This window comes from Achroia grisella, unplaced genomic scaffold (assembly GCF_030625045.1).
Source record: "Achroia grisella isolate CSIRO2021 unplaced genomic scaffold, CSIRO_AGI_Agris_v1 utg114, whole genome shotgun sequence".
NCBI lineage: Eukaryota > Metazoa > Arthropoda > Insecta > Lepidoptera > Pyralidae > Achroia > Achroia grisella.
In genome coordinates, this window is record NW_026712585.1 from 1759068 (window position 1) to 1787065 (window position 27998).

A 27998-nucleotide genomic window follows, 5' to 3' on the forward strand; every position below is an offset into this window, starting at 1 on the left:
CTGTCTGTCTGTCTTAAAAGCCAAAACTTCTGAACTGATTTAAATGAAATTTAAAGTCTAGATCTTGAGATAGGACATAGGTTACTTTTTAATGCTAAAAAGGGTTATAAGAGACTGAAAAAGGAATTTTTTTAAAGTTTAAGCTTCAATCTTATTTTTTTGCGTATTGATTAAATATAATTAACGAAAATGGGTTGTAAGGGTCAAAAGGGGAATTAAAATATTGTATGGATGTATTGTCATTTTTTAAAGCTAGAAACTTGAAACCCATTTTTTAGGCTGTTGAGAAAATATCAGTACCTATCGCCACAGGACTCAGCCATAAATGGTTACAGTATAGCGACATCTTATCATTGGTACATGATGACACTAATATAAGTAGCATTAAAAAAAACAAGAAAAAGGGTTATAAGGGGTTGAAAGGGGAGATGTAATGTATGTATGGTATGTATGGAAGTATCTTCATTTTAAAGATAGTAGTTTGAAACTTAGTTTTTGGCTGGTGATTGAATTGTATGGAATTATGTATGGAAATTTCATTTTTGAAGCTAGAACGATGAAACTTTTTTATTGGGTTAGATTATTAATACATATTTTTTATTATTTGCTCAAGGTCACTATTTTACGCGGACGAAGTCGCGGGTACAGCTAGTCTTATATATAAAATTCTCGTGTCACAATGTTAGTTAATATACTCCTCTGAAACGTTTTGACAGATGTTTGTGACATTTTATAGGCATATTCAGTAAGTCTGAGAATCGGCTACTATCTATTTTTCATACCGCTAAGTGATAAGGGTTGTCCATCCCTAATTTTTGTTCTGGACAATTTTTTTTATAATGTAACATTAACAATACATACAACCCTATCTTTCTATCCCTATTTACCCTTCTACCATCAACCCTCTTTTTTAATAGCGATTTTAATTTACATTGCAATAGTTACTATAAAATAGGCTAGTTTACTATAAAATTAATCACTACAACAAACGGTGTGTCTTGTGATCGATATTTGATCAAGAACTGCATTTATATATATTTAAGTAAAGGTAATGAGTACATAGTGCCAGTTGGAGTGCTGACTCGATCACAGGTTTTTCCACCACCATTTGGTGGTAATATTTTGGTACCACCTTCCTGCGTCACTTGTTGGTTGGTCTGGTCCGCTTGCCGTTGCCTTATATAAATATGTGTCGCATTGCATCTTATGGTTTTATTTTTTGACAGCCTTTGTGGTCTAGTGGTATATCGCTTTATTATGTGATGGTCGTGGGTTCGACTCCTCGCACGGTTCAAACATTTGTATTCACGAGTATGATTGTTTGTATCGGTCTGGGTGTTATTTATGTATAATATGTATTTATTTACAAAAAATCCATATATTTATATCAGTCGTCTAATACCCATAACACAAGCTCTGCTTAGGACTAGATGAAAACACAGCACTGTGTGAATTGTCCTAAGATTTATTATTATTATTAGTATAACAAGTCACTGAACATTACGACTCCGCGTTGAGTGGATTACACGGAAATATATTTATGTGTATCTTGTTGTTATTATTACATTATATTTAATAAATATATCTATTCCAATTAGGTAAATGGTCAGTCTGCACACTTCGGCCAGATCAGCGAGGGTTCGCCCATTACACCAAGGAGATCACAGTTTAGGTACAAAAATAATTTTGTTATTTGTATTACTTATATTTTTTTTACAAAATCTTTCTTCAAAACAATATGTTTTCACAACAGCTCTATAAGTGACCATTATGAATTATAGCGAATATGTCTTCTAATATTAAAAACACGCAGGCTGATTATGTGATGTAGTTGTAATCCTTACTTATACAATAAACGCGACGGTGTCTGTCTATTTGTTACATTTTAACGACTAACGACTGAACCGATATTTATCAAATTTTATATGACGATAGATTGTATAGTGAACACATAGTCTAATTCATAGAAGTGAAGTCGAAATAGTGATTTATAGTCATTATTGCAATGTCTGACTATTTCAAATATTAATCTTAGACTTAGTAAAAACAAAAGAACACAATCGAATTAAGAATCACTTCTTTATTTAATAAGGTTGAAAATTGAAAAAGTAGTATATCTTCGGATTACTCTACTGCTGTTGGCCGCAGTTGGCCTTTACAGCTTTGCCGGATAATAGGGGGCGAGTGCAAATGGCACTACAAGTCCTCGGAAGGACTTATGGAGCGGCTGAAGGCCAACTCTTGCCTGATGGATACGATTTTAGTCTGAGGGCACCACTAGGGGTTCGTACCTCGGCTCAGGTCATCGTAACGTTAGCGTGGTAGTGTGCGGTTGTAATATAATGAGATTGAGGGCAGGTTTGGTCGCAGCAGGTCAGCTTCAGGCCGCCGCCCGGAGGGGCGGAGCTCGCCGCAGCTACCGGCCAGTCCGCCAGGTCAGTACCAAAACTTCTACTCTATACTCTAATCTGAATATAGATTTTTAGAATAGAATACAAAATTCTATAGTAAATTAAAGTTAAATTTAAGCACTTTTGAATAGTCATAGTTATTTTTGAATTTACAACTCATACGGAACGCTGTCTCATAACAAGAAGAACGGGCTAGAAATATGCGTTTTCTTTTAACTTTACATTTTTAAGTTGAAACGTCTCGAAAAAAACTAGCATATTGCACTAATTTATTAGAGTAAGTATTAATACACAACAAACTGATTGACTAACTAAATAAGAGTAAATTATTCTTAATGATTAGAGCAGACCAGTACCGCTACAAGCAGCACTCGTTCACGGGTATGACGGATGAGCCAGCCAACTGTACTCGACCATATTTCAGCACAATGATTTCAATTCAAATAAATTTTCAAAATGTAGGTCCGCCCTGTAGATGATGTAGGGCTGGCCCCATCGTGTTAAGGGCGACCTATTTCACTCTACTCCGTTGTGACTATCATAGCCATGAGTTTAAAAGTAATCGACTCCGTCTGCATTAACAGTATAGTTCCTCTTGTTGCTCTTCTATTAGAAGATTGTATTTTTAGTGAAAATGTTAACAAATTCTATTAATATTTGTAACTTAAAATAAACAGTTATATTTCTTTTTATAATATATAAATTACTACAGCGGGTCTTCTATTTTTAATGTATGAATGTAGTATGTTACACCCACCTTCGTTAACAGCATACATTGGCTGGACACCAGTAGTGGATGATAGAGCAAGAGGAGCATGAAGTGAGACCAGTCGCGAATTCAAATCGATGGTTTCCAGGGGAGACTTCGTGGATCTCAACTTGACATAGAATATTTCTAGCAATAAGTCCTCATTATTAATCATACTAATAATCTCTTTACTGTTACAGCGGGTCACACGCCACATCGAGTGTCGTCTCTTGGAGGAACGCCCGCTACACCTGGGTCTCCTTTGGGTATGTACCATATCTATTCACTTATCAAGCTATACAAATTTTGACGAACTTCTTAGCAATCCATGGATTCACGATACGGGTGCCGGGCCACCCTGTGGAAGAGATGTAAATTCCGAGCAGTTCCCGGGACTTGTGACCCGGGTGTTGGTTTAAGGAGCCCCTTTACCGACGGTTATGGAATTCTTTAACTTAATGTCTGCTCTTTGAAATTTAAAATGCTATCTTGGCATCGTTTTCAGTCGAGATAGGTATTTTATAGTCTGCGCGGATACCTCACTTTCATTTACTTGTTTTCGGTTTTACCATGTAGTTAGACATTGAAATTACAGTATAAGAGGCATGACACTTTTACAATGGTATATTATTTTTATTGAGGGTTTTGGGCTATTGTCAGGTGCTAACCTACAGCACTGCGACCTGCATAGATCTATTGTGCTCGCCCTTTTTTCAAAGTTTGTGTATGGTTATATTAACGCACTAATTGTATTATGGGTGTCACATGATAACGTAATGTTTATGTATGTAGGCGTCGTCATCGTCAGATGGGTCGTCATCGTATTTGGCATTCCAATTACATAAAAAAAATACAAATATCTTTGTTAATCTATACATATATATAAAAATGGAGTGTCTGTTTGTAATATTGAAATAACCGTTTTGTACTACATGAATATGAATATAAATCCGGTAAATACACCAAAATAACATTTTTTACAATTTTTGTCTGCCTGTCTGTTTGTTCCATCTCATCTCTGAATTGGCTGGACTAATTTTGACGGGACTTTTATTGGCAGGTAGCTGATATAATAAGGAGTAACTTGACTACTTTATTTCAGAAAAATACTTTAATTTAGAAAAAAGAAAGTTAAACTCCACGTAGACAAAGTCGCGAGTACAGCTAGTAATAAATAAATTTTTCCCCAGCTTCGCCGTCCGTTCGAGAACATCATCATCAGAGGGCTAATTCTACGGGACCCACCATCAGCCTTAATATAAGTGAGTTAAAAGCTTATATGGAATATTAACTGGACTAGCACTCCTGCTCTTGATATTAAACTTCAAAATTCATACGTTACAGGCGGAGAACCAGGTGAAGCGGTGATTATAATAAATGAATCACCAATAATGGGGTCCTCAGTTGCCGTAAGACCTCATAGTCCGTCGCAATCACACAGAGGTATATATTTTTGAATGGATGATAGAAATTGTGAACCCTTTATATAAATTCTATTATAGGTAAAGCCTTTAAAGGGAAATATTTGCCTTATTTTGGGTACATAAAATAAAATTCGAAACCGATTGTTTGTGTGAAGCTTCCATATAAATACGGCAGATTTAGGACGAAATTTTCATGGAATATATTATGAAATAAAAATACAGCCAAAGGGATGAAATAATTAATTTTATTAGTAGTATTAATACGCCATCTATAAATGTGACAGTTACTGTGAATTAGTTTATTAATATTATAACAGATGGCGTCATATAGATGGCGATCTATATGTACTTGCGTGGCACCACTAGTTTTAGAATGTATTATCGATAGCCGCTGTGGTCTAGCAGTATAGCACACCACCTTATTTACAATGAATACGGGTTAGATATGGCACACGGTGCAAACATTTGTATTCATGACAGTCAAACAGTTATACCTGTTTGTATTTATTGGTCTAGGCGTATTCTATGTATATTGTGTATGCAATTGAAAAAAAAGTTATTTAAGTATCTTAACACTTGTGTAGTAAACATAGTACAAGCTCTATGGTTAGGTTGGTACTAGATGGCACTGTGTAAGTAGTCCATGGTTATTGTTATTATTGTTTTTTTCAGTGAGAGAAAGGTCATCGTTACCCGGTCCGCCGAGTTCGCAAACGTCAGCGCAACCAGCCCTCTTCCCCAATTTGGGGACTATGACAGGTTATATTTTTTTTCAATTTATTTAGTGTTCTCACAATTAGGGTTGAGCAAAAACATTGTGCCACTTTTTACGAAAATTGCTCGGACGTAGAAGTATGTAATTTCGCACACTTATATAGTTAATATAGAGAAACCGTGCAGAAAGCTATTATTAAAATAATAATAAAACATTATACATACTACTATGTATTTGACACAAAAACAAGAAGCTTAAAAGTTTATTCTTTGACAATCAATTCCGGCTCGAAGGACCAGATGATATGTACTGATGATGTCTTAAGTCTATTGACATCGGTAAAAATAATCTATTGTAGGGTGTATAAATTAATGATTTTAATAGCTTTTCTTGTATTTAATTGGTTAATATAATATAGATTACAAAATTTTATGAGTGAACAAAAAGTATTTCGATTTTGAAACTTTATATAACGTATGTATAGAGATAATTAAATAGATAGGTGTGCACTCCGCTCACAAGTTACTTAGGTGTTGCATTTTGTTGCTGCTTCAGGAACCGTTAATCATTTTCAAACTTGTAGTTTATTATTTATGAGTTAGTTTCGAGCACTATACGACCGTATCATGTAAATGCAGGCGTGCCCCCGGGCGGGGGCGGGGGCGGGGGCGCGGGCGGGGCGGGGGCGGCGGCCCCGTGGCGCGTGCGGCTGGCCACCATCAAGAACTCCTTCCTCGGATCGCCGCGCTTCCATCGAAGGAAACTACAAGGTCAGAATGCAACTGTTCTATTACACTTTCAGCAGTCAAATCATCAAAATATCCCTATTTCTTGTAGGTCTATTACAGACTCTTATGATATGTCAAATCTACCGTCAGTTCGGAGTGCTTTCGAACTGAGAAGAACTTTTCGAACATGTAAACATGTACTTTTCGAAAGTACATGTTTACAAAAATACAGATTCATTTTTAAATTTAACTTAGGACCACCAGCATATGCAAAGCAAATTGGTCAAAAAGAAATAGTCTTCTAAATAATGTGCTATGTTCTTTTCTAAAAAGTTTCCAAATAATTATTCAATATGTTTAGATTTTTGTAGTTTTAATTTTGTTGCATTATTTTGAGACAATATACCAAGAAATAAATAAACGAATTAACAAGGGAATAGACCTTACGTCTATGGTCAAATAAAACATCAGATATGGTTAATGTCGGTTAAAATAGTCACGCAATTACAATCGCGGCCAAAAGTTAGTATTTATACATATGTACTAATGTTCATACATTTGTATAAAATTTCAACGCGTTCTCCACAGCATCGTCAGAAGAGGTCCACCTGACTCCAGAATCGTCACCAGAATTAACAAAACGGTCTTGGTTTGGCTCGCTGCTATTGTCAGCTGATAAGGAAGAAACTTTCACTGCTTTGGTGAAGGGGAAACCATTGGCCACCGTCAAAGCGGACCTAATACATGCATTTCTTAGTGTAAGTATTTTATACTTATAGATATGACAATTCGATGTAATATATTCGTCGTTTTTAAACTTTTTATTGTGGTATTGACTGAGGTAATTTTTGTAAAAAGTCTGTTTTAGTGTTATCATTAGTCATGCGTCAGTATTTTTTATATCAGCTGCCGTGCTGCTTGATTTGTAAGTCGCGTTTCGGTTGAAATGTGAGACAAACAAGTGAAATTACAAAATTTTATAAATTGTATATATAGTTTTATAATTTAAATAAATCGTTGTTTAATCAAGTCTATTTTAAATTGCATAACTATATACAATCTTATTTATTTATATTATAAACGCGAAAGTATGAAAGGACGTTTGTTACTCTTTCACACAAAAACTACAGAACAGATTTTTATGAATCTTTACAATAATATAGTTTATATATTAGAATAACACATAGGCTATAAATCATGCGGGTGAAAACAGCACAGCCAGTATATGATAATAATAATAACATGATTTATTTATTTCTCGACACAAACATGATGGCAACAATACATGTACTTTTAGTAGTTGTATGGTATATGTTATGTAACTAGGTGGCGCTGTATGATATGACCGGAATCATTCATTCGTTCACAGATAGCGGAGCTCTCCCACAGTGTGCTGAGTCCGATGTCATTTCGAGTAGAGTACAAACGCGGGTCGAATGCACCCGCTATGTTCCAACGACACGTCCGCTTCCAGGTGCGTACACCGATACGATACAACGCACACGCAGTTATTATTTTTTTTATTAAACATGTCCACTTGTGCTTTTTAAAAGAGTTATAAGATCATACATCTAAATAGTCCGCGAGCTAGAGCCTATATAGATCAGCAAGTGCTGAGTCCGACTAACGATCGGTTGTCTTAGTTAACTGCGAGGAGTGATCGACGGAAAATCTGCCTGAGAACTGTACCCGTTCAGTGATTATAGTTTTAGAGTACTTTAGAATAGTATTATTAATTATCTATAATCACCAATTAAAATCTGATTATTATTTTTATTGATTTATTATTAAACATCTTCATTGATATATTCAACGCCTATCTGCAAAGACGGATCAAGACACGCCTATTGATGCGTCAAATTAATTACATAATAATATTTTCGTTTGGTTTCCAGGTTGATATATCGACAATTACAAAGGCGCCCGGCGAGAATGGGAAAGAATATTTATATGCAATCACTTTCACGTTATTGTCAGGTAAATCATAAATTACAGTACAGGATGACTCTCTGTTCTCGAAAGAAACTGTTCAAACCTTAAGAAGTTTTGAATCGCCTTACTGTTTCGGGCATGAATAAAATGTGTATGATGTAGTGCTAGAATGGGCGATGATTATGAGTATTTCAGACGACCGTTTTCCAGATATCCGATAACGATAGCACGATAAAACTGCTGTGTTCTTATGTATCGTCGTTACTTAATAACTGGACGCTTGGAACCAGTTAACGTCGTAGCGGGTAACGTAACGTAAAAACTGTTAAAATGTGGTTTCCCGCTATGGTTAAGTACACGATCAGACTGCAAACTAGCATTACTCAATCATACAAATCAATACAATTCGTTGATCAGAAAAAGAGTGACGTCTGGCCGAGTTAGCATCTCGGTGTGTACCTTTTTTCGGCCTTTACCGATTTTCGATAACGTGTGTGTGACGCAGGCAACATCCGGCGGTTCCGGCGCGTGTGCGAGGTGGTGCAGGCGGCAGTGTGTCGCGCGCCCGGCGCCGGCCGCGCCCCCGCCCTGCCCCCGCACCCCCCGCCCGAGCCCCGCGCGCAGCGCCGCGCCCTGCACCCGCACGGTGAGTGTCCGCCCCCGCCCTGCCCCCGCACCCCCCGCCCGAGCCCCGCGCGCAGCGCCGCGCCCTGCACCCGCACGGTGAGTGTCCGCCCCCGCCCTGCCCCCGCACCCCCGCCCGAGCCCCGCGCGCAGCGCCGCGCCCTGCACCCGCACGGTGAGTGTCCGCCCCCGCCCTGCCCCCGCACCCCCCGCCCGAGCCCCGCGCGCAGCGCCGCGCCCTGCACCCGCACGGTGAGTGTCCGCCCCCGCCCTGCCCCCGCACCCCCCGCCCGAGCCCCGCGCGCAGCGCCGCGCCCTGCACCCGCACGGTGAGTGTCCGCCCCCGCCCTGCCCCCGCACCCCCCGCCCGAGCCCCGCGCGCAGCGCCGCGCCCTGCACCCGCACGGTGAGTGTCCGCCCCCGCCCTGCCCCCGCACCCCCCGCCCGAGCCCCGCGCGCAGCGCCGCGCCCTGCACCCGCACGGTGAGTGTCCGCCCCCGTCGCGCCCTGAACCCCCCCGCCCTGCCCCCGCACCCCCCGCCCGCCCGCGCGCAGCGCCGCGCGCACCCGCACGGTGAGTGTCCGCCCCCGCCCTGCCCCCGCACCCCCCGCCCGAGCCCCGCGCGCAGCGCCGCGCCCTGCACCCGCACGGTGAGTGTCCGCCCCCGCCCTGCCCCCGCACCCCCGCCCGAGCCCCGCGCGCAGCGCCGCGCCCTGCACCCGCACGGTGAGTGTCCGCCCCCGCCCTGCCCCCGCACCCCCCGCCCGAGCCCCGCGCGCAGCGCCGCGCCCTGCACCCGCACGGTGAGTGTCCGCCCCCGCCCTGCCCCCGCACCCCCCGCCCGAGCCCCGCGCGCAGCGCCGCGCCCTGCACCCGCACGGTGAGTGTCCGCCCCCGCCCTGCCCCCGCACCCCCCGCCCGAGCCGATTGCAATGGCAACATTAGAATGGTTTTGTTTGGAAAAAATACATTTCATTTGTTGACATTGATAACAAAAATATATAATAATTTCTCAGCTGTGGGCGAAATACCAGACAGTCCGGAGACTCCGCACCAGCAATCAGACCACGACAGCGACTCGTCCGTGTTCGACACAGTGAAGAGCCCCACCAGCCATACGTCCATCGATCAGCTCGACCAGGTAACACCTCCATGCCTATACATTTTGGTTGTATACGAAGTAATTCTCTAGAGAACTGAGATCACCGACATAGCTCTTCGAATTTGTAAGTTGAAGTGGCAGTAGGTTAGTCATATCTGTCGTTGAATCGCTTGCTGGAGTAGACGTTTTCTAAATGGAGGTTGCGTATTGGAAACGTACCGTAGGACACGCCGCAGCTAGGTGGAAGAAATGCTCATTTATTTATAAGTGCATTCATAAACTAAATACATAATACCTCAGGTTATACAAATAATCAAACTTATGAACATAAATGTTTTTTTGTAAGGCAGTGTGAAAACCGCGTTCTTCACGCGGTCAATTTTTTAATCTACCGCTCATTCGCAAATCACAAGAAGAACCAGCAACAAACTTGCGTGTTGCTCTTATAACTAATTCAGTTGTAACTTTACATTTTTAAATTGAAACGTGCGAATTCAAACCAATCAATTAAACACACAATCAACTGGTTGAGTAATTAAATAAGAGGAAATCAACTGCAGTGATTAGAGCAGATCAGTCCTTACAAGCAGCACTCTTTCACGAGTATGACGTATGAGCCAGCCATCACTGCAGTCAACAATATTTTAGGAGCCTGCTTACCCGGCTCAACATGCCGCCACATGACTGGACATTTAGTGAGCATGACTACTCAGGACACTCGACACATCATAGCTTACAACTTAATAGTTACTATGTGATAGTTATAGTATTCATTTATATTGCTTCTCTTGTTAATAATTTTAATTATTATCAATTTTTTGCAGAACGGTACACACCCACTTGGTTCCAGTTCATCAGTCACGAGCGGATCTAGCGGCTACAAAGTAAATATTTCTTATTATTATACCTATTTCTTATTGGTTAGTAAGCGGTAACCGTCGCCTATATACATATCTACTATGGACATCACTTACCATGAGACGCCTGGCGCGTTGTCAGTCCGGGGATTATGGTGTCAAGGCTCCATACCTGGTAATTACTCTGGTATCATCCCCCTCAAATCATAATTTAATAAAAATTTAACCATCGCTGTCGAACATTTGTAATAATAATAATATTAATTGTTTATTGCGCGTGAATTGAGTGTGCGAAGTGAATATTGAAATAAAAATTACATTAAAAATTACAAAAGTCATATCGCTTAGTCTTATTTGACAATCTCTGATAACATGGTATTGACAGAGAGTATTTACATAGAGAGAAACTAGGAGGACACTAGACACTATATTAGACAATATATTCATTTGTACCCTATTTACGACCCAAGCTAAGCTAGCTAAACCTTGTATATAAAAAATCTATATTTTTGTATCAGTTATCTAGTACCACAGATAATATAATATTACATACAGATACCCCATCCCATACAAGAAAATGGTTCCTTCCTAACTCGGGCTATTCTTCGGGCTATTTTATTTCGCCGCCGTAGGCGCTAGATGTCGCTATATCTGAAGCAGTTCGGATTACTAGTGGGTGATTAGTAATAAAGCATGAAAATAGATGGCAGAGAATTCGGTTTACATGACATCTGTTTTGCAAAGATACGTACATAATAGATATATAACTGTATCGAACTCCTGATTGGGTACAATCGAAAATTCAATGTAGGTATAATATTGTTCGCTGACAGTCTACAGACACGGCTAATGTACCTATGTATCTATGTACTATGTTACAGTTACTTTTTTACATGCCTACTTTTTTCTCCCGACGAAGATATGTCGTAACGCGTCTGCACTAAAATCGGGCTATCGGTTAAGGAGCAATAGCTCCTTAACGAATAGCCCGATTTTAATACGGTTTTTTTTATTTAAATTGTTATGTGATAGTGATAGATTTTAGCTATAATCAATTGATGTGCATATGGGTACCTCATATAATTTTCAGTATATAATTATTTCTCAATATGTAGTTAATTATGGTAAACTGGCAATTTGTAAAACTGAAAATAATATCTGCAAACCATCAATCTGTTATATGTATAGGTTTTTTCAGGGATACTACATCGGTGCTAATGACATGTAGGTACTTATTTTGATGTTATACCTATTTGTAGAACCTTCGATATCTACAAACTACGCCTTTACTGCTAGTTTTTTTGGTATTTATGTAAGTTGTTATTCAGTTGAAATTAAGCTGCGAAATTACAGGATATTTGGACATAACATCTATGTTCTCCGGAATGATAACGTATGCGGGATATAGAGGGCACGACATGATGACGTAATGCTGTTTAATAATAAATACGTAATATTATGTACGTCGGATAGCGTCGTGGTTGGATGGATCGTCAGCTTATTTACCATTTCAGTTAATAATAGTAGGTAGTAACTTTTGACAATATGGATGAAGGAGGGTAACGGTGATGATGATGAGATCAATAATGACTGTTGACGATAGTGACGGTGGTATTTATTTATGACCACCATAAAATTCATCATTGGCAGTATTCTCAACATTATCATCATTGTTCATCATGATGATTGAGATCAAATTAATTAATTGATTAAAAAAGTAGCAAGTATTAGGTAGGTACTAAGTCCTTATATGACTTAAATATAAGGTTCTGGGATGCTGTGATATACTACAGTCTCTAGATTTTGTTTCTTATTAGTATTCCACAACCAAAGTCTATAGACAGAGAAATATAGATTTACACAAAGTTTTTTGATGTAAATGGGAATTATTATACACATTGCATTAAAAAATATATATGATTACCATCTAATACAAAATCATTATGTAGTAAATAATTCCTGACATTTTAAATCGAATGAGGTGAAACTAACATTGCATGAACACAACACTTGAAGATCATAAAATTTTTATTTCAGGTAATAAAACACTTTTAAATAATTTATTAATCACAGAATAAACAATTGTTAATAATTTACAATAATATTTCTTTCACTGCTTGTCTATTATACCACTAAAACTTCAAACACTTCTGTTATTTTTATATTATATTCCAAATAAATAAATATCAAGACATAATATTTCATCAAAATCATTTCATAATTAATTCCTGGTACACAAAATATTCCTGGATTTGTTGATGAAGCAATATAATAATAATCATGAGCTTAAATCATAAACTTATTTGCAGTCGGTTACACATAATATAATTACTTGGAATTTCTTCTCATCACTAGTCCATTGCTTTCTTACTTATTTAATTATATTATTAATTGCATTGTGATTAATAATTTACAGATTTTTCTTCTGCTTTTTTCTCTTATTTTTACTTGCATTATTATTTTATACAGTAAAATGTTCATATATATATATATATTTCTTATTCTTTTGAACTCCTGTTCTTTACAGTAAAAATGTTATTTATCTTCATCTGAATGACTAGGAGATTTAGAATATCATCTCTTATTTGTTTAAACTTTGTTCAGTATTAAGTTGTTGATGTCAGGAAAATCTGAAAACAATATCATATACCATGTTACATTTCCATGAACTTACATGAAAGTAACTAAACTGTAACCTTATTAGTACAATAAACATATTATTCATACATCATATTCATTCAGTTCTAATAAAATATAAAAATAATACTACTGTTTAGTACTTTATTTTGATTAATAATTTTCAGTATTTTCTCAATCAATCAAAAATTATAAAATCAGTGTTAGTTTTTTGAAGTTACATTCATAACAATAATAAAAACATAATAATACCCCATTAAAGCGGTCACCAAGTACCTATGTTTAGTATATTTTAATATGAAAGATACACACGCATAGATATGCAAGTTTTTAACAACTTATAGTTATACCTGGTATGAGATAATCCTCAAAGAAACGATAGTTTACTAAATATTTGTAGTAGTCCTTAGACACATTTAAATTATTGAGTTTGACAAAAAATAAGAAGTTCAATGAACTCTGAACAGGAACAATTCAAAAGTTGAAGTACCTACTTAACTTAAATGATGAAAAAAGAGAAAAAATCCAATGCTAGTGAAAATATGTTTTAAGCATTTGACTTAAAGTCGTTTATCCTATTCTTTTATTCCTATATTTTATATTTTTAACATTTCATTTATGTTGCCAGTACTCGTTGTCATTTCGATATAATAAAAAAATGTGGACCAACCTACGATTTTAAATCGATATTTTTATTTGTGATGAAATCTAATAATATAAATTATGAATAACCTACCCTCGAATGGAGATATTAAAAAACTAATTATTATGAATAGTAGGTACTAGGATCAGTAATATATCATAGTATTATGAATGATTATCGTTTCAAAACCTTGTACAATTTAGTAAGGTTGAAAATATCCTTCTACAAAAGCAAAATTCGAGTATTTGTAAAGTTTCTTATGAGTATTTTTAAAAATTCGAGGATCCTCATATTTAGCTACCAATGTCAGTAATTTAGATACCATATAACACTTGTTTATTGAGGTTTCATAAAGGTATAGCTGACCTTATATACTCTATACCACATTCAATTCTCATTCATTAAATTACAATAAGTAGGTATTTATTTATTTATTTAATAGAAGAACTATGTCACTAATGTCATTAATTGCTATAATTACCAGGGTGACCGCGTGGAGGTTGATATAATAGAGTACACTTGTATCAGATCAATCTAATTAATATTTCCCTCTTCAAGTTTCGAAGTTATGAGCGAACAGATAAATATATAGTACTTGCATACCTGTCAAAATCTCTCTATTTTGCCGTCGTCGAGTAAAAATTATGCATTGCAATTCGTTCCAAATAAGAGTATAATACAAAATGATGAAATTTTACTGTTTGCAAAGACTAATTAAAAGCACCATCGAATAATGCGTTGTAATATCTTGTTATCGATTATTCGAAAAAATCGATAAATCTATGCATTTATTTTTAATATGGCAACACTTTCTAAATAAGTATTACTGGAATAATATGGTTTTCTTGTTTAGCTGTTTTATATTTACTTAAACTTTTTTTATGTTTAATTTATCATAATAATATAGTAAGTACTTATTATTTGAAAATATAAAATAAACATTTAAAATAAGGTGATACAAATGAAAACAGCGCCATCTATGAAAGTATTTTGGAAACAATAAGCCCCAATTAGCAATGATTAAATTGTAAACAAATACAGGGCAACAACAAAATGAGTAAATATATGAAAATTACTTTTCAAAACGCATTATTTCATTTTAACATCTATATATGACTTTTTAAAAATAGATTAAACCTTTTTAAAAACATAGTTTTGGGTTTTAAACGATTACAAAACAATGTTGAATTCCATTCGATACCAATGACGCCATCTAAATCCGTTTTTCGAACTAAAAATGGCTACTATGCCATTGATCCCCACTGCTAGTACCAATCTAGATAACTGATACAAATACATAGGTATACATTTTTTTTGTTAATACATAAATATTATATGTAGAAAACACCCAGACCGATACAAACAATCATACTCATGATTATAAATGTTTGTGCCGTGCGAGGAATCGAACCCGCAACCATCGGAAGTAAGGCGGTGTGCTAAACCGCTAGACTTCCAAGACTGTCGTTATTATATCATAACACGTGCGAAGTTGCAAATTGAACTAGTTTGTTGTGCAACTGTCGGATGGGTCGGTAGCATGCATGACGAATGTAATCAGTCGTCCGATTGCAGCAAAGTGTACGGGGGCGGCGCGCCGCAGAGCCGGCCTCCGCCTCCCTCGACCACGAGATCATGAGCTGCGGCCGCGACCTGCCCGGTGAGTTGTCCTCACACCACGCTCGCCACTCTCACCACACTCACTGCCACAAACATCCAACTCATCACCAACATCACATTCGTCACAACCCTCATCAATACTAACATCCGTCATATTTACTAATTAGAGGAAAAGATTAGGCGTAGTGGAATACGCTCGTCACAACCGTCACACACTTCACACCCCTCATCAATATTAATAATCCATTATTGGTATCCATTTACTCATAAGAGGAAAATATTACCTGCATTTGATGTTATTCCATACTTTCAACAATTTTTAAGAAACATTAGACTGTACCTAGTTTTTTCTGAACATCCCTTTTCGTTTCTTAGACAGGTCATACATTTGTATGTTATGCAATTTTTTAATGATATCAATATTGGTGTTTTTTCAACCTATCCACTCATTAATTATCAAAAACTGTTTAATAGATTTTTTTGGTTTTGTGGTTTTGTACATTACATAAATGCTTGTTCCAATTGTATATACATATATGGTAATAGTTAAAATAATATTTGTATCAATATGAAACTTTGGTTTTTTATGGAGATGAATAATATAATAGTAATGACTCATAACAATTCACACAACGCCATCTAGTCCCAAACTAAGCAGTACTTGTGTTATGGGTACTATGCGACTGATTCAAATACAAAGAAAATGAGACAAAATCGCGCCGCTAGCTAGCGCATTCACGCTTTCTTTAATCGAGAGTGCCTTTTTATTATAATTAATATTGTAAAATGAAGAACAGCTAACTCTAGAGCAAAGACATGATTGTAGATAAGACATATTATATTATAGATTTATTGATAATTTACAGAATTTAAACGGGTCTTTAATAAATGAAATAAATTTATTAATAGGAATTGAAATTACTAGAAACAATTACGCACAAACACACATGTGTGCGCGCCCTGGCTTTCCCGCAAAAATCGCGCGTGAAAGAACGTGTCTTGTAAAGGTAGCTAATGCGAGTGCTGGCGGCACGTGCGCTTCTCTCGTTCCTTTGTCTACATTTATCTAATAATAATAATAATAATCTAACAATCTCAGGACAATTCACACAACGCCATCGAGACTCAAGTTATATTAGCTAAAGCTTGTGTTATGGGTACTAGACGATAAATATAAATACATCGATATTTATTTTCGCAAATACATACATATTATACATAGAAAACACCCAGACGGATAGAAACGATCATACTCATGAATACAAATGTTTGCGCCATGCGAGGAATCGAATCCGCGACCATCGGTCATAAAGCGGTGTGCTAAACCGCTAGACCACGGAGGTCGCCAAATTTACACATGTACATTGTGCGAAAGCCTATTCGAGGAGAGGCAGCTTACGAGCGGGCGTGTGTTCCGGCAGCAGGCACGCACACGAAGCGGTCGTCGTCGGAGTGTCGCGACAGCGGCGCCTCCCCGCGGCGGGGGCTCGGCGCGCGCGACGACCTCCGCCGGAACAACTCGCTGCGGGACGCGCGCCCCGCCCCGCACGCCCCGCCCCCGCCGCACGCCCCGCACGCCGCGCCCCCCGCGCACGCCCCGCACGCCGCCGCACTAGAGCGCGCGTGATCGCCGCCGCGCCCCGCCCGCCGCTGCGGATCCGGCTCGCAAGGACCACGTGTTCGCCCGCCCGTACCGACCGTGGGTATACTGGTGTAGCGCGACCGAAGCCGTACAAAACGGAGTAAAATGACAACTGAACCCGATGTCTGTGTTGTGTAGCATTGCGTGTGTGTATATCTATAGAAATGTTATAAATTCGAAAATGTCTTGTTAATGTAAATCAATCAACGACTCTCTCTCGACGTTTTGACTGGGCACTAGCCGTGGTCGCGAACTGACGATGGATTTTAAGCACGATTAATTTTATGGTAAATAAAGATATTTACCTCTCAATGTTTCAAGGTTGCATCCTCTGCATGTATCTTAATGAGATTTGACGTGAAGATAGATTGTAACACCAAGACGCTGTTCTTTTAGCCCAAAATAATAACTGATGAATTCGATAAAATAGGGAATGCATAGTGTCGTTGCTGACAGCAGAAGTGTTAATTTAAATAGAATAAATACGTGTTTAATGCTATACTCTAACAACACATTTTGACTTATAGAATTATGTGTATGTTAGAGAATTTCGCATATAATTTCGACATTTGCTTTTCTTCATGGAAAAATAATAGTAACATTAGAAAAGTTAAATTTGCTATTTTTTATTATATATTGACAACAAATACTCTGTAAGTCAAAAATGTGTTTTGTATATATATATATATATTGGGTTGAGTTGCTATTTTCGTCCATTTTCTATTGCTTTAGTTGTCGTTCTAAGCCTTTAGGCAACTGAAGGGTTGCTACCGTCTTGCCGCGCGTCGTTCCCTGCCGGCCGATTGTGCTCCGCAGCTATTGGACTTTACAAGTATGCCAGTGAATATTAATTTTTATATTTATTATAAAATCACAGGCCTAATTCACACCGGACGCAGCGCATGGATAACGCATTGTTTTGCGCTATCGTGAATAGCAAATGTGATCGTAAGTGCCTGCCAGCCGGTTAATTGTTTCCATCTAAGTTAACTAATACTTTGGTTTAACTTTCGTTAAGTTTATTTAAAATAAATATTCGTTCTGTTTGTTTACAATACTTATTGTGTTGATATTATGTTGGCATATGTGTATTGCGCTGTAAAAGATATTTTCATAAAATCTGATGCGCTACGTTCGGTTTAAATTGGACCTATAATAAAAATTGTTAACAATAGTAAAATTGATTTATTGTGTAATTATGTAAATGTACACTGAACAACAGTTCAGTGTTCGTGTAAGATTCAATGTGCACGTAAAGATGATGTTAGCCAAAATGGCTTTATTTTGTAAGAGTAAGTCGAATCGGACTGTACTTCCAAAATTTAGGACATTCTTGACACTTGCGATGTGGGTTGTGTCCGTCGTTATGTTTATTTATAAATACTCGATAGTCAAAACGTATATCTTAGCTTTAAAATGATCAATTTGGCGGCGAAACGGTTTGTTTAGTGATATGTTTTATCACAGACATTATGTGACTCACATCTTGAGTTCAAGATTGTTACAAAATTATGTCTATTAAGAAATATAATAGAAAAAATAGTTTTCACAATAAGCTTCCTATTTGACACCACTATTGAGAATCATCGTATAAAAATTGTGCATAATTTGCTATCAGTTTGTGAGTATGAAGCCAAATTAAATTAATATCACTAGAGGGACATTTTACACTATCATACTGCGCTGAACTTATCATAGATATTATGTATTTATTTATAGTTATAACGTACACAGTGTTAAGCCAAATTGATAGAATGTATACAATTTTGCTAAACCTATCGAATTGAGATTACGTGCGCTGTACTTTAGTGTGAAATGGCCCTAAAATGTCACTCTCGTCTCGTATATTGTTCTTTCTCTTCGTTTCCGTCAATATTCCGTTCCTTATTTCGCATTACCATACATTTTATACTACGATTATGGCAATCAAGTATACGGCCCATTTGATGGTAAACGGTTACCATAACCTTTGGTCGTGCGCGATTTTATAAAGATTCATATAAATATAAAAACTATAGGGATAAGTCTCTTTATTCCTTTAGTATCTCTTGATTCGTTTCTACTGAAAGGTTTATTGCTAAATTATTAACTTTATTTATTTCTTAAGAAAATTCTTGTTTATTCTGTACTTAAACAGGTATTGATGATGCGCGACGTATATATGTGATACATTTGAATACTTTCGCTGACCTGTTAATATCGATATGAGAGTGGCATACAAACAGATTTTAATGTGATATATATAAATAAATATATTAAAGTATAGGATCGAGCCATGTTCATAGTTGTATACATATTTTTATTGTTTGTAAGGATTTCGGCGACCTCTATGATCTAGCATTTTAGCACCCTTGCTTTTCAATGGTCGCGCGTTCGGTCCCCGTACAATACAAATATTATATCTAGGAATATATTTCTGTGTATTAGTCTGGGTGTTTTATTATGTAGATGGCTATAGTTTATTTACAACTTAAACAACAGACGTTGTAATGAAATCAACACGGCTCGATTTCTACTTAACAAATCCCTTAACCGTTTCTTAAACACTGTGTTCCACCGTCATTATTGAAGTAAATAATAAATAAATAAATAAACATAATTTCCTTAATGTCAATTCACATCCATCGGAACGCAAAAATCGTAGCGCGTGGAACATACAATAAATAATGGAACGTGATTTTTTTGTAAGTATACAAATAGCTGTATTTAGTAAGCTTAAAAGTGTATTAAATAATGAGAAAGTTATATAAAGAAATATATTGAAACCGGCCATGTATTTTAAAATGTTAAAACGCTATCCATGTACTGAATTATCGCTAACACGTTAGTTAAGGCCTGAAGAATATTTGATGCTGTATTTTTGCAACAAGGATGTATGTTTGAGACCCTTTACCTACTGCCATGAATTTAGGAAAGCTTAAAATTCGCTTTTGACATACAGAACGTAGAATTTTGGCGCCATAAATAAGACGTTATATTATATAACAGTGAAATCGTTTATAATTATTGGATATTATATTTATTTTTAATTTATTATTAAAAATATACACCACAGGCGATTTCATATATATCTGATGTATTTATATTGCAATATTAGTAAATTTTGCATTTAGTTTTTTTTTCTGTTTATCCTTTAACGGAAAGGCAAAGGGAACTGAGCCCATACAGCCATTTTTGCATTTAGATTTAATGTCCATGACAATTAATTAATGTCATTTTAAATCCAATATGGCGAACCAAGATGGCGCGGACTAGTTTTCTATGTATTTCAATTATAATTGAATATTAAATTTGACTATTATAAGTATCCATAGAAGACCTAATTTCATAAAGAAAATTTGATGTAATGTTGTTTATATTTTTTTAGTGTATTATTCTTGTGCACATTAATGTTTCACGTTCTGTATGTTAGAGTCTTTAGTCGTTAGTATATGTAAATAGATTTGCACTTGATGATATCGCATTCACTACATGAATATACAAGGCTAGTCGTATAGGCCGGAAACTGAAAATCTGGAAACTGAACCACATTCGCCAAGAAATAAAGTGGAAATTTGAATATAAAACTCAGTATTTACTTTGAATTTTTGTACTAAATTGATGACCTGATCGTGCAGTTTATATGAACGTTTTGAAATTTTCAAACGGTTATGTAGTTTCTTTGAGTTTGTATTTGGTTTTTCTTGCCTTTCGGCTTTCAATATATTTATCCTGTCGACTAACCCTGTAAATGACTAATGATTAAAAAATAACAGTTCATATTGGAGGCTATAGTGTACGAAATCATAGTATAGTTTGAATTGAATCTGACAAGTCATATTTCAGTCAATCGTTACCGTAAATGACGCTTGGCTATATTTGCGGCTGCAAGTTTCCACCAACTGATATGTATGCGATTTGTATGACTATATTTGTTATATTAATATGCTCATGACTTTATCTACTACTACCGACCGGTCCCGGATTCACACGCCTTCAATTATCGTATACATCTTTAATTGTTTTAATAATAAAATACACTCCATGTTACTCACTAATAATGGCAGGACGAGACGCCTAAATAATTATAACAACTTAAAAAATCTCGCTGATATAGGTGAAATTATTTTGAAATCTATAAAATTTTTCTTTATTTATTCATACCAAAAAAAAAAGACATGTCTTTCTTCTTTATAACATAAGATCAGAAGAGCTAATTTGTTGTATTTATGAGTTAGATACTTATATGTTTTACTTTTATATGAATTCTATTATTATATTAGTGGTCAGTAATACCAGTATTTTACACTGCTTGAATAGTCTTTGTACTGTAACGGGACTTTCTTTCCGTGACTATTTTTGTTAAAAATACAAAATAGATTATTCATCTTTTTTTTTTCAGTATTTCGGCCTCGGAGGTCTAGTGATTTTAGAGTACCGAATTACCAACATATTAAAATCTATAATTTTGCATGGAATGTTTCTAATAATGTTAAATAAGTGGTTATTACATTGCGGCACCGCTGGCATGATAAGGTCGTGAGCATAACCGGCTTTTAGTTAACTTTTAATAAGAAAAATATTCACCAGTCCATTTGCACCGTATTAATTGTAGAATCTAATGTTGTGAGAGTTGAAAGTGGTAGCCTAATAGTTTAGGAGCCGTGATACCTTCACTTGCATTTAATGTGCCACTACCTTAATTGTCAATATTTGTATTGTACCATGAAAATAAAAATTGTCTATTTACTGAAGAAAGTAAACAATATATACGAAAAGAAAACAATGATCTACGGGGTTATTATCTATGCTATTAATTGAAATGTTGTAGTGTTGATACAAAATGAACCTTATTTATATAACGCAGTTTTAAAAAACTTATAAATTTAAAAAAATTGAAAATTATAAATATTCATAAAAAACTTTATGAAAATTTATAATTTTGACATTGATAAGGATACTTTCGCGGTTCTTTTTGCAATCCGTTCAGTTTTTACTAAAATAGTCTATATAAAATAGTAAAATTAGATAAAACCTGTTTTAAATAAGAATATTTGCAGCTGTGTTAGATAATAAAGTCATGGTTTTATTTGGATTGTCATCAGAATATGAACCTGAATATACCCCGATATATTGTTTATATTTCGTCTTATACACAAATGTATATACAATTGATATACAGACGTGTTCGCGCGATTGTAAATTCTGTATTATCTATATATATATATATATATATATACTTACATTGATGTGGGGTTTGTATGTAAATATATTTAGTATTGACATTTAGTATGATTTTGGAATCATAAATGGAATGAATCATACATAATTCATACACGCACATTGTAATAATATTTGGTAAAGTAAAAAGAATTTTTGAAGATACCAATTATTTACTTTTGATTTTTTTCCCGTTTAATAAATTTTATAAATTCTCAATATTATTTGTCAAACCTATGTTCATTTTTACACTAATATTTTATGTAGGTATGTACAGGATTTTAAGAACTTAATGTTTTCGCATCTCATTATTTCGTACGGAGTATAAGACGAGATTTAACGTACCTATGTGACGCACTCGCCCTAAAGAATACTTCCGGGTAAGTTTCGGTGGAAACGAAACCATAGTAAGTTATTTAAAATCTTGTACATAATTATAAAAATGTTCCCATTACAGTTGCTAGCATTAAACAACCTTACTCCAATTACGACTACGATTTTTTAATCATAATAATAACACGCCAAAGATTATTTAAAAAAATACTGTAACTATTGGTTTTATATTCAGAAATATGTCTTGATATAAACAAGGATAAAGGAGAGAAAATATTTTTTTTATATGTATGTAATTGCATACGATTAATGAGAATGACTGATTTTAATCATATTTATTAATACCTATAAAGGCTGCTAATGATTTATGGTTATTGTTTATATTTAAATTAACTACAAAAGTAGTGGTTTTAAATAAAAAAATATTATTTTTTCTTTTACTCAAAATTTTCACCCGGTTGTATTAATTCAATTTGTGATTTTTTTTATTTGTATGCTGTGGCATAGTAATAGTCACGATTAGCAAAAATCATTAATATTGTCCATTGTAATGTAGATAGGTAATTTGTATAGAATTTTGTGAAGTGATTTTTGTACAAAGTGTTTAAATGGTTTTGAGCGTCGCGTCTGAGTTGCATTTGGACTATAATTTCAGATTTCCGAACACAGTATGTTAATTGCATTAGGATATCTTTTGTAACTGTATCTAACTGTATTTTTGTAGTATCGTAATACATATATATATAGGTATTAAGGACAGCCAATAAAACTTGTTTACGTCCTTGAATATCACGGGTTTTGTTTGAAATACAAAATAGGTAAGTATTCTCTCCCTACTGGTGGAGTAAAAATACACAGTCAATCTATTTCTTTCCCAAAGTGTTGTCGTAAAAAGCATTAACGAGATTCGATACTCACAATCAAATCGTCTACTAAAGTGGCGAGCAGCACAATAATAGTATACTAAATCCTCTTCTACCCGACTTTAACAGTAGAATAATAATGCTTTGGTACAATGTCAAAATGAATACTGTCAAATGTACAGTCACTGATACGTTCTTTAAGAAATAAATAAATTGTAGTCCAAACGCTACTGCCATTCGCGGATTTGAGTTAAGCGGCATCAAGCGTCGCTAATACCATTTTTATATATATATTTCGCGTAGTATGTTGTTTTTGTCGGTGTATCCAACGAATGGGTAGCGCGATGTTTGTTATTTTCATTTGTTAATGTGTAGGTGCTATACTTTGTTTTGTTAAGTTGTATATATACGGGTTAGTTTTTTTATTACCTTCAATGTTTCAGTTCAAACGGCCCGTATGTAATCATTGTGCGTAGACCTGAGTCATCACATATCACATAGGAACAATAATTTCATATATTTTCGGTATATAATAACAAAGTACACGAATATATTATATTACGCAATACATCGTGCGAATGAAATATGTAATTGACCGAATGATTCAATGATATACGCTTGATTCGTTCAATCTGTAAATTCTAGTATTAATAAATAAATGTGACGGTTTAATACATATATAATTTGTGTAAATGCCTTCGTAATGGTATTATAAATGAATGAAAAAAAAACATATATTTTACATTTACAAATGAATAAAAAAGTAATTTTGTACTCCATAATTTGTTAAGCAGATTCAAAGTTTCGATGTCTAATGTTTATATATTATAAAATACAAAAATATTATTTGTATATGCTAAATTATATTTTATAATATGTAAATGAACTAATTACGATTTCCTTGATATGTGTTCGTATGTAATATATCATAAATATCTTCCTTTGGTCTTTGCGAGCAGTACGCCGGGTTGTACGCAGTAGTTACACTGTATTTAAAAAAAGTTAATATTTGGCTTTTTTATTTGTTCGCGAGACCAAAGTCTCAACGGAGCTGTAAATGACCTATTAAACTAAGTACCTATGCTATGCTATACTATAACTGCTTAAGGAACTTACTGGTTAATATTGAAAAATAATAAAATAAAAATATATATGAGATGTTTTATTTATTTTATTAATTAATGGATAGATTTGTCTTTCGCGGGTATACTGCAGTCCAAATAAGACAGTCACAGTGTGCTATTTATTTTATATATATATGTTCAAGACTAAAATGTTGCTTTAAACATTCCTAGCTATTCCGTGTTTGCGTGCAATAGATTCGAGCACTCGTAAAGTTATACAAATATTAAGCATTAGTACACTGTGTAGCTCCATATTACATTGTGCGATAGTTACATAGTTTTTGTATGATAAACGCAACTTATTGTAATATAACTAACTTTATGAAATTAATAAATATATAGTTTATGTAGTAAATTATACCTGAAATGTATGAGGTTTAAATAGACTGGACCTAAGTGAATAAATAAATGAAACACAGCATTGATTTTCAAATATATTTCAGTAATCAAAATATAATAATAGGCTTACACATTAATAGTTATAAATCGTATCCCATGGCGTGACCAACGGTTTCACAAAGAAAGCAAAACGATGAAAATAAATCTAATTCTATTATATATATATGTATATATAATATATACACAAAATGGAATCCAAAGCAAAAAAAAAATATCACAAAAAATACATTCATATTTAGCTGATAAATAAAAAGAAAAAATATATATTTACAAGCTGATAAATTACAAATCCCATAGAGTATATTTTTACATAAATCGTTCGTGCACTTTATTCACATTGTGAAATTTCTTATTTATTAATAATAATATAAATAAAGAAAAACCCATAAAAATGTCTTAACGCTACTGTGAAATTACTTTAACATTTCGTGCACTTAACACCTTTTAATATGAAAGTAAAGTCTTTAAACATTTAAAAATGGCGGTTAGAAAAGTTTTTTTTTAATATATTTTTCATTCAATGATATCTATAGCTATTTATTATCGTCGGGTATTTTTTATATAAATTAATACTTTCTGTCCTGTATTTAAAAAACGCGTTTACACTTATAAAATATGATTGTATATAATTTATCCAGCTAGTTTTATTTACAATAGTCTTTTTGGGCTACATAATTTATAACTTTCCTTTATATAAATCAAATCGACGTAAGACTGCATGATGTTGCTGTATTTATATTTAAGTATGCGTTTTAGTTATGTAAACAATGTAATAGTTGCAATGTTACATCATATAAGATGTGTATAGTGATATAGAACTCTAATGACACACTATTGTGAAAATGTTTACAATTGCCTTTTTTAGTGTTTTACCCCTTGATTTTAGATTAAAATTAGAAAAAATTGCTCTAATAAATTAATCACATAATGTGAAATTTTGTAGATTAATGAATAGATGGCGCACGGTACACCCGTGACCATGAACATAATTTTTATTTTAATTTCTCTCTATTCAATATGTAACTTAACTCGCAGGAGAAAACTAGGTACATAGAAATTTTAAAAGTATTTATTTATTAGTTTATGTTTCAACCATAAACAAGACCTCATGTTTTCTGTTAGTCTGGTACTGCGACTTATTTTTCAAACTAAATATTACGCGATAAGTTACCGAAATTGTTTTTTAAATGCGTATTTAAACTTTAATACTTTAGTTTTAGTTTTTTAATAATCCTATCAAGATATGATGTAACACGAATTACATTTTAGTTATATGCTTATCTATTATGTATTTTGCGGACGTTCTGTTTATTATTAGTAAATTTGGTTTCGTTGTCACCCAGTCTCACGTGCGCTTGATTGCACTTGATCAGCATTAAAAACAGTATCATTGGCAAGCATCGACGTATTCAATTCACAAGACTTAAAAACTATAAAATAACTGCAGTTTATCACAAAAGATCCCGGAAAAGAAATAGTGAGTCAGGAACTTGATTCTAATGAATATTTACATATTTATTTATTATTTTATTTAACCTTAAATTAATTTTATATCACAAATAAAATTCCAAACTATTTTCATATATGAGCAATTATATTTTTATAAAACTACTGTTGGTCAAGATTGTGATAGCATTGATTTTAAATTAAGAACGCAAGTTATAAATGAAGCTTGTATTTAATAAAAAAAATAATAATAAAAACGGACACGAACTTTTCAGCATCACTGGTCGGTGATTTTTACAAGCAACTCTAAACCAGCAGTGCATAGAATTAGGCAAGCCACATAGCAGTTTTCATGTAAACATCACCTGATTACATGTCTCAGACACCTACCTAGTTCAGAAGAGAATGCTGTTCTACATACAGCCATTGGACCGCAATTGAAATGGACTTAATACTACCAGAGAGTATTAGATACGTCTCAGGGCAATACTATAACAGAATAATAATCAACTGTCAACGGTTTGTAACTGGACTGTCGGTACTCTATTCTCTATCTACACCATACACTTTTATTCATACACAAAGAGGATGAACATTAATAACATCAATTCAGTGTCCGTTTTGATTCTAATAGTAACGAATATATTCATAAATCGCAAATAAAACTTATTTACTAAAAACTCATTGGACGTGTTTGTAACAAAAACAAAAAATTAAAATGCTGAGCATAATTTTTCTACATTTATATCTATCTAATTATAATTTAGTCTTAATATCTGTTTAGTATTAGTATACAATACAAATGTATACCCCCAAAGCGTTTTCTATATAAATAATATAATATATTGTACATTCGGCCGCCGCCCGCCTCCCACTATGGCGGCGACACGTGGATACGTCTAGGTATGTATTAAAAATAAAATAAAAACTTTAAAATTACATAAGTAACGTTATTAAAAACGCATTTTTCTTTTCAACTTTACCAACGTTATACCATCTTTTATTTACAAATTGATCACGTGTTTCTTCGTTTCTTTAAACATTGTTTAGTTTCCACCTAACCTAAAAATTAATTACAGTAATATGGACAATAATGCGCCAGCTTTACAAGTATATTTTTACAAAATAAATGTTATAACATTACACTACTACCACGTTTGTTTGTTTCAAAATATATCCGTATATACGAATGTATGTAACGATACATTTTTAAACAATGTTTTTTATAAAACCACAAATACTACTCATTACTAAATTATATTATTTTTAATTAAATGAGGTCTATTTAAAAGTATAAAATTATCATGGCATATGTATGCAAACATAATAGATTTTATATAGTCATTGTGATTGTCTATTGTCACACGTAAATCATTTACAAAAAAATATTGCGAGATTACGAACTTGGAATAGAATCATTGAAGTACTTATTTCGAGATTTATATGTCTGTGGTAGTAATGTATAATAAATAAAACAAAACAGAAAAATTAGAATAAAAAAAACTATAAATGGCAGCATTATCAAATTGTTTCTAAAAGTAAAGCTGTCA

At 34.6% G+C, this 27998-nt stretch overlaps 1 protein-coding gene across 1 annotated transcript in view; it reads left to right on the forward strand.

Annotated features, from left to right (window-relative positions):
• The window catches only part of LOC131850556 (serine/threonine-protein kinase BRSK1), a 33253-nt gene extending 16184 nt beyond the window's left edge, over positions 1 to 17069 (forward strand). Inside the window, exons 11-25 of the mRNA XM_059200839.1 lie at positions 1599 to 1672; positions 2359 to 2435; positions 3360 to 3425; positions 4350 to 4421; positions 4504 to 4602; positions 5256 to 5342; positions 5937 to 6068; positions 6615 to 6784; positions 7396 to 7500; positions 7922 to 8003; positions 8464 to 8604; positions 9600 to 9724; positions 10510 to 10569; positions 15398 to 15482; positions 16864 to 17069. Of these exons, the coding sequence (XP_059056822.1) occupies positions 1599 to 1672; positions 2359 to 2435; positions 3360 to 3425; positions 4350 to 4421; positions 4504 to 4602; positions 5256 to 5342; positions 5937 to 6068; positions 6615 to 6784; positions 7396 to 7500; positions 7922 to 8003; positions 8464 to 8604; positions 9600 to 9724; positions 10510 to 10569; positions 15398 to 15482; positions 16864 to 17069 (1581 nt within the window). The remainder of the gene's footprint in view (positions 1 to 1598; positions 1673 to 2358; positions 2436 to 3359; positions 3426 to 4349; positions 4422 to 4503; positions 4603 to 5255; positions 5343 to 5936; positions 6069 to 6614; positions 6785 to 7395; positions 7501 to 7921; positions 8004 to 8463; positions 8605 to 9599; positions 9725 to 10509; positions 10570 to 15397; positions 15483 to 16863) is intronic.
• The last annotated feature ends 10929 nt before the right edge of the window (positions 17070 to 27998 follow it).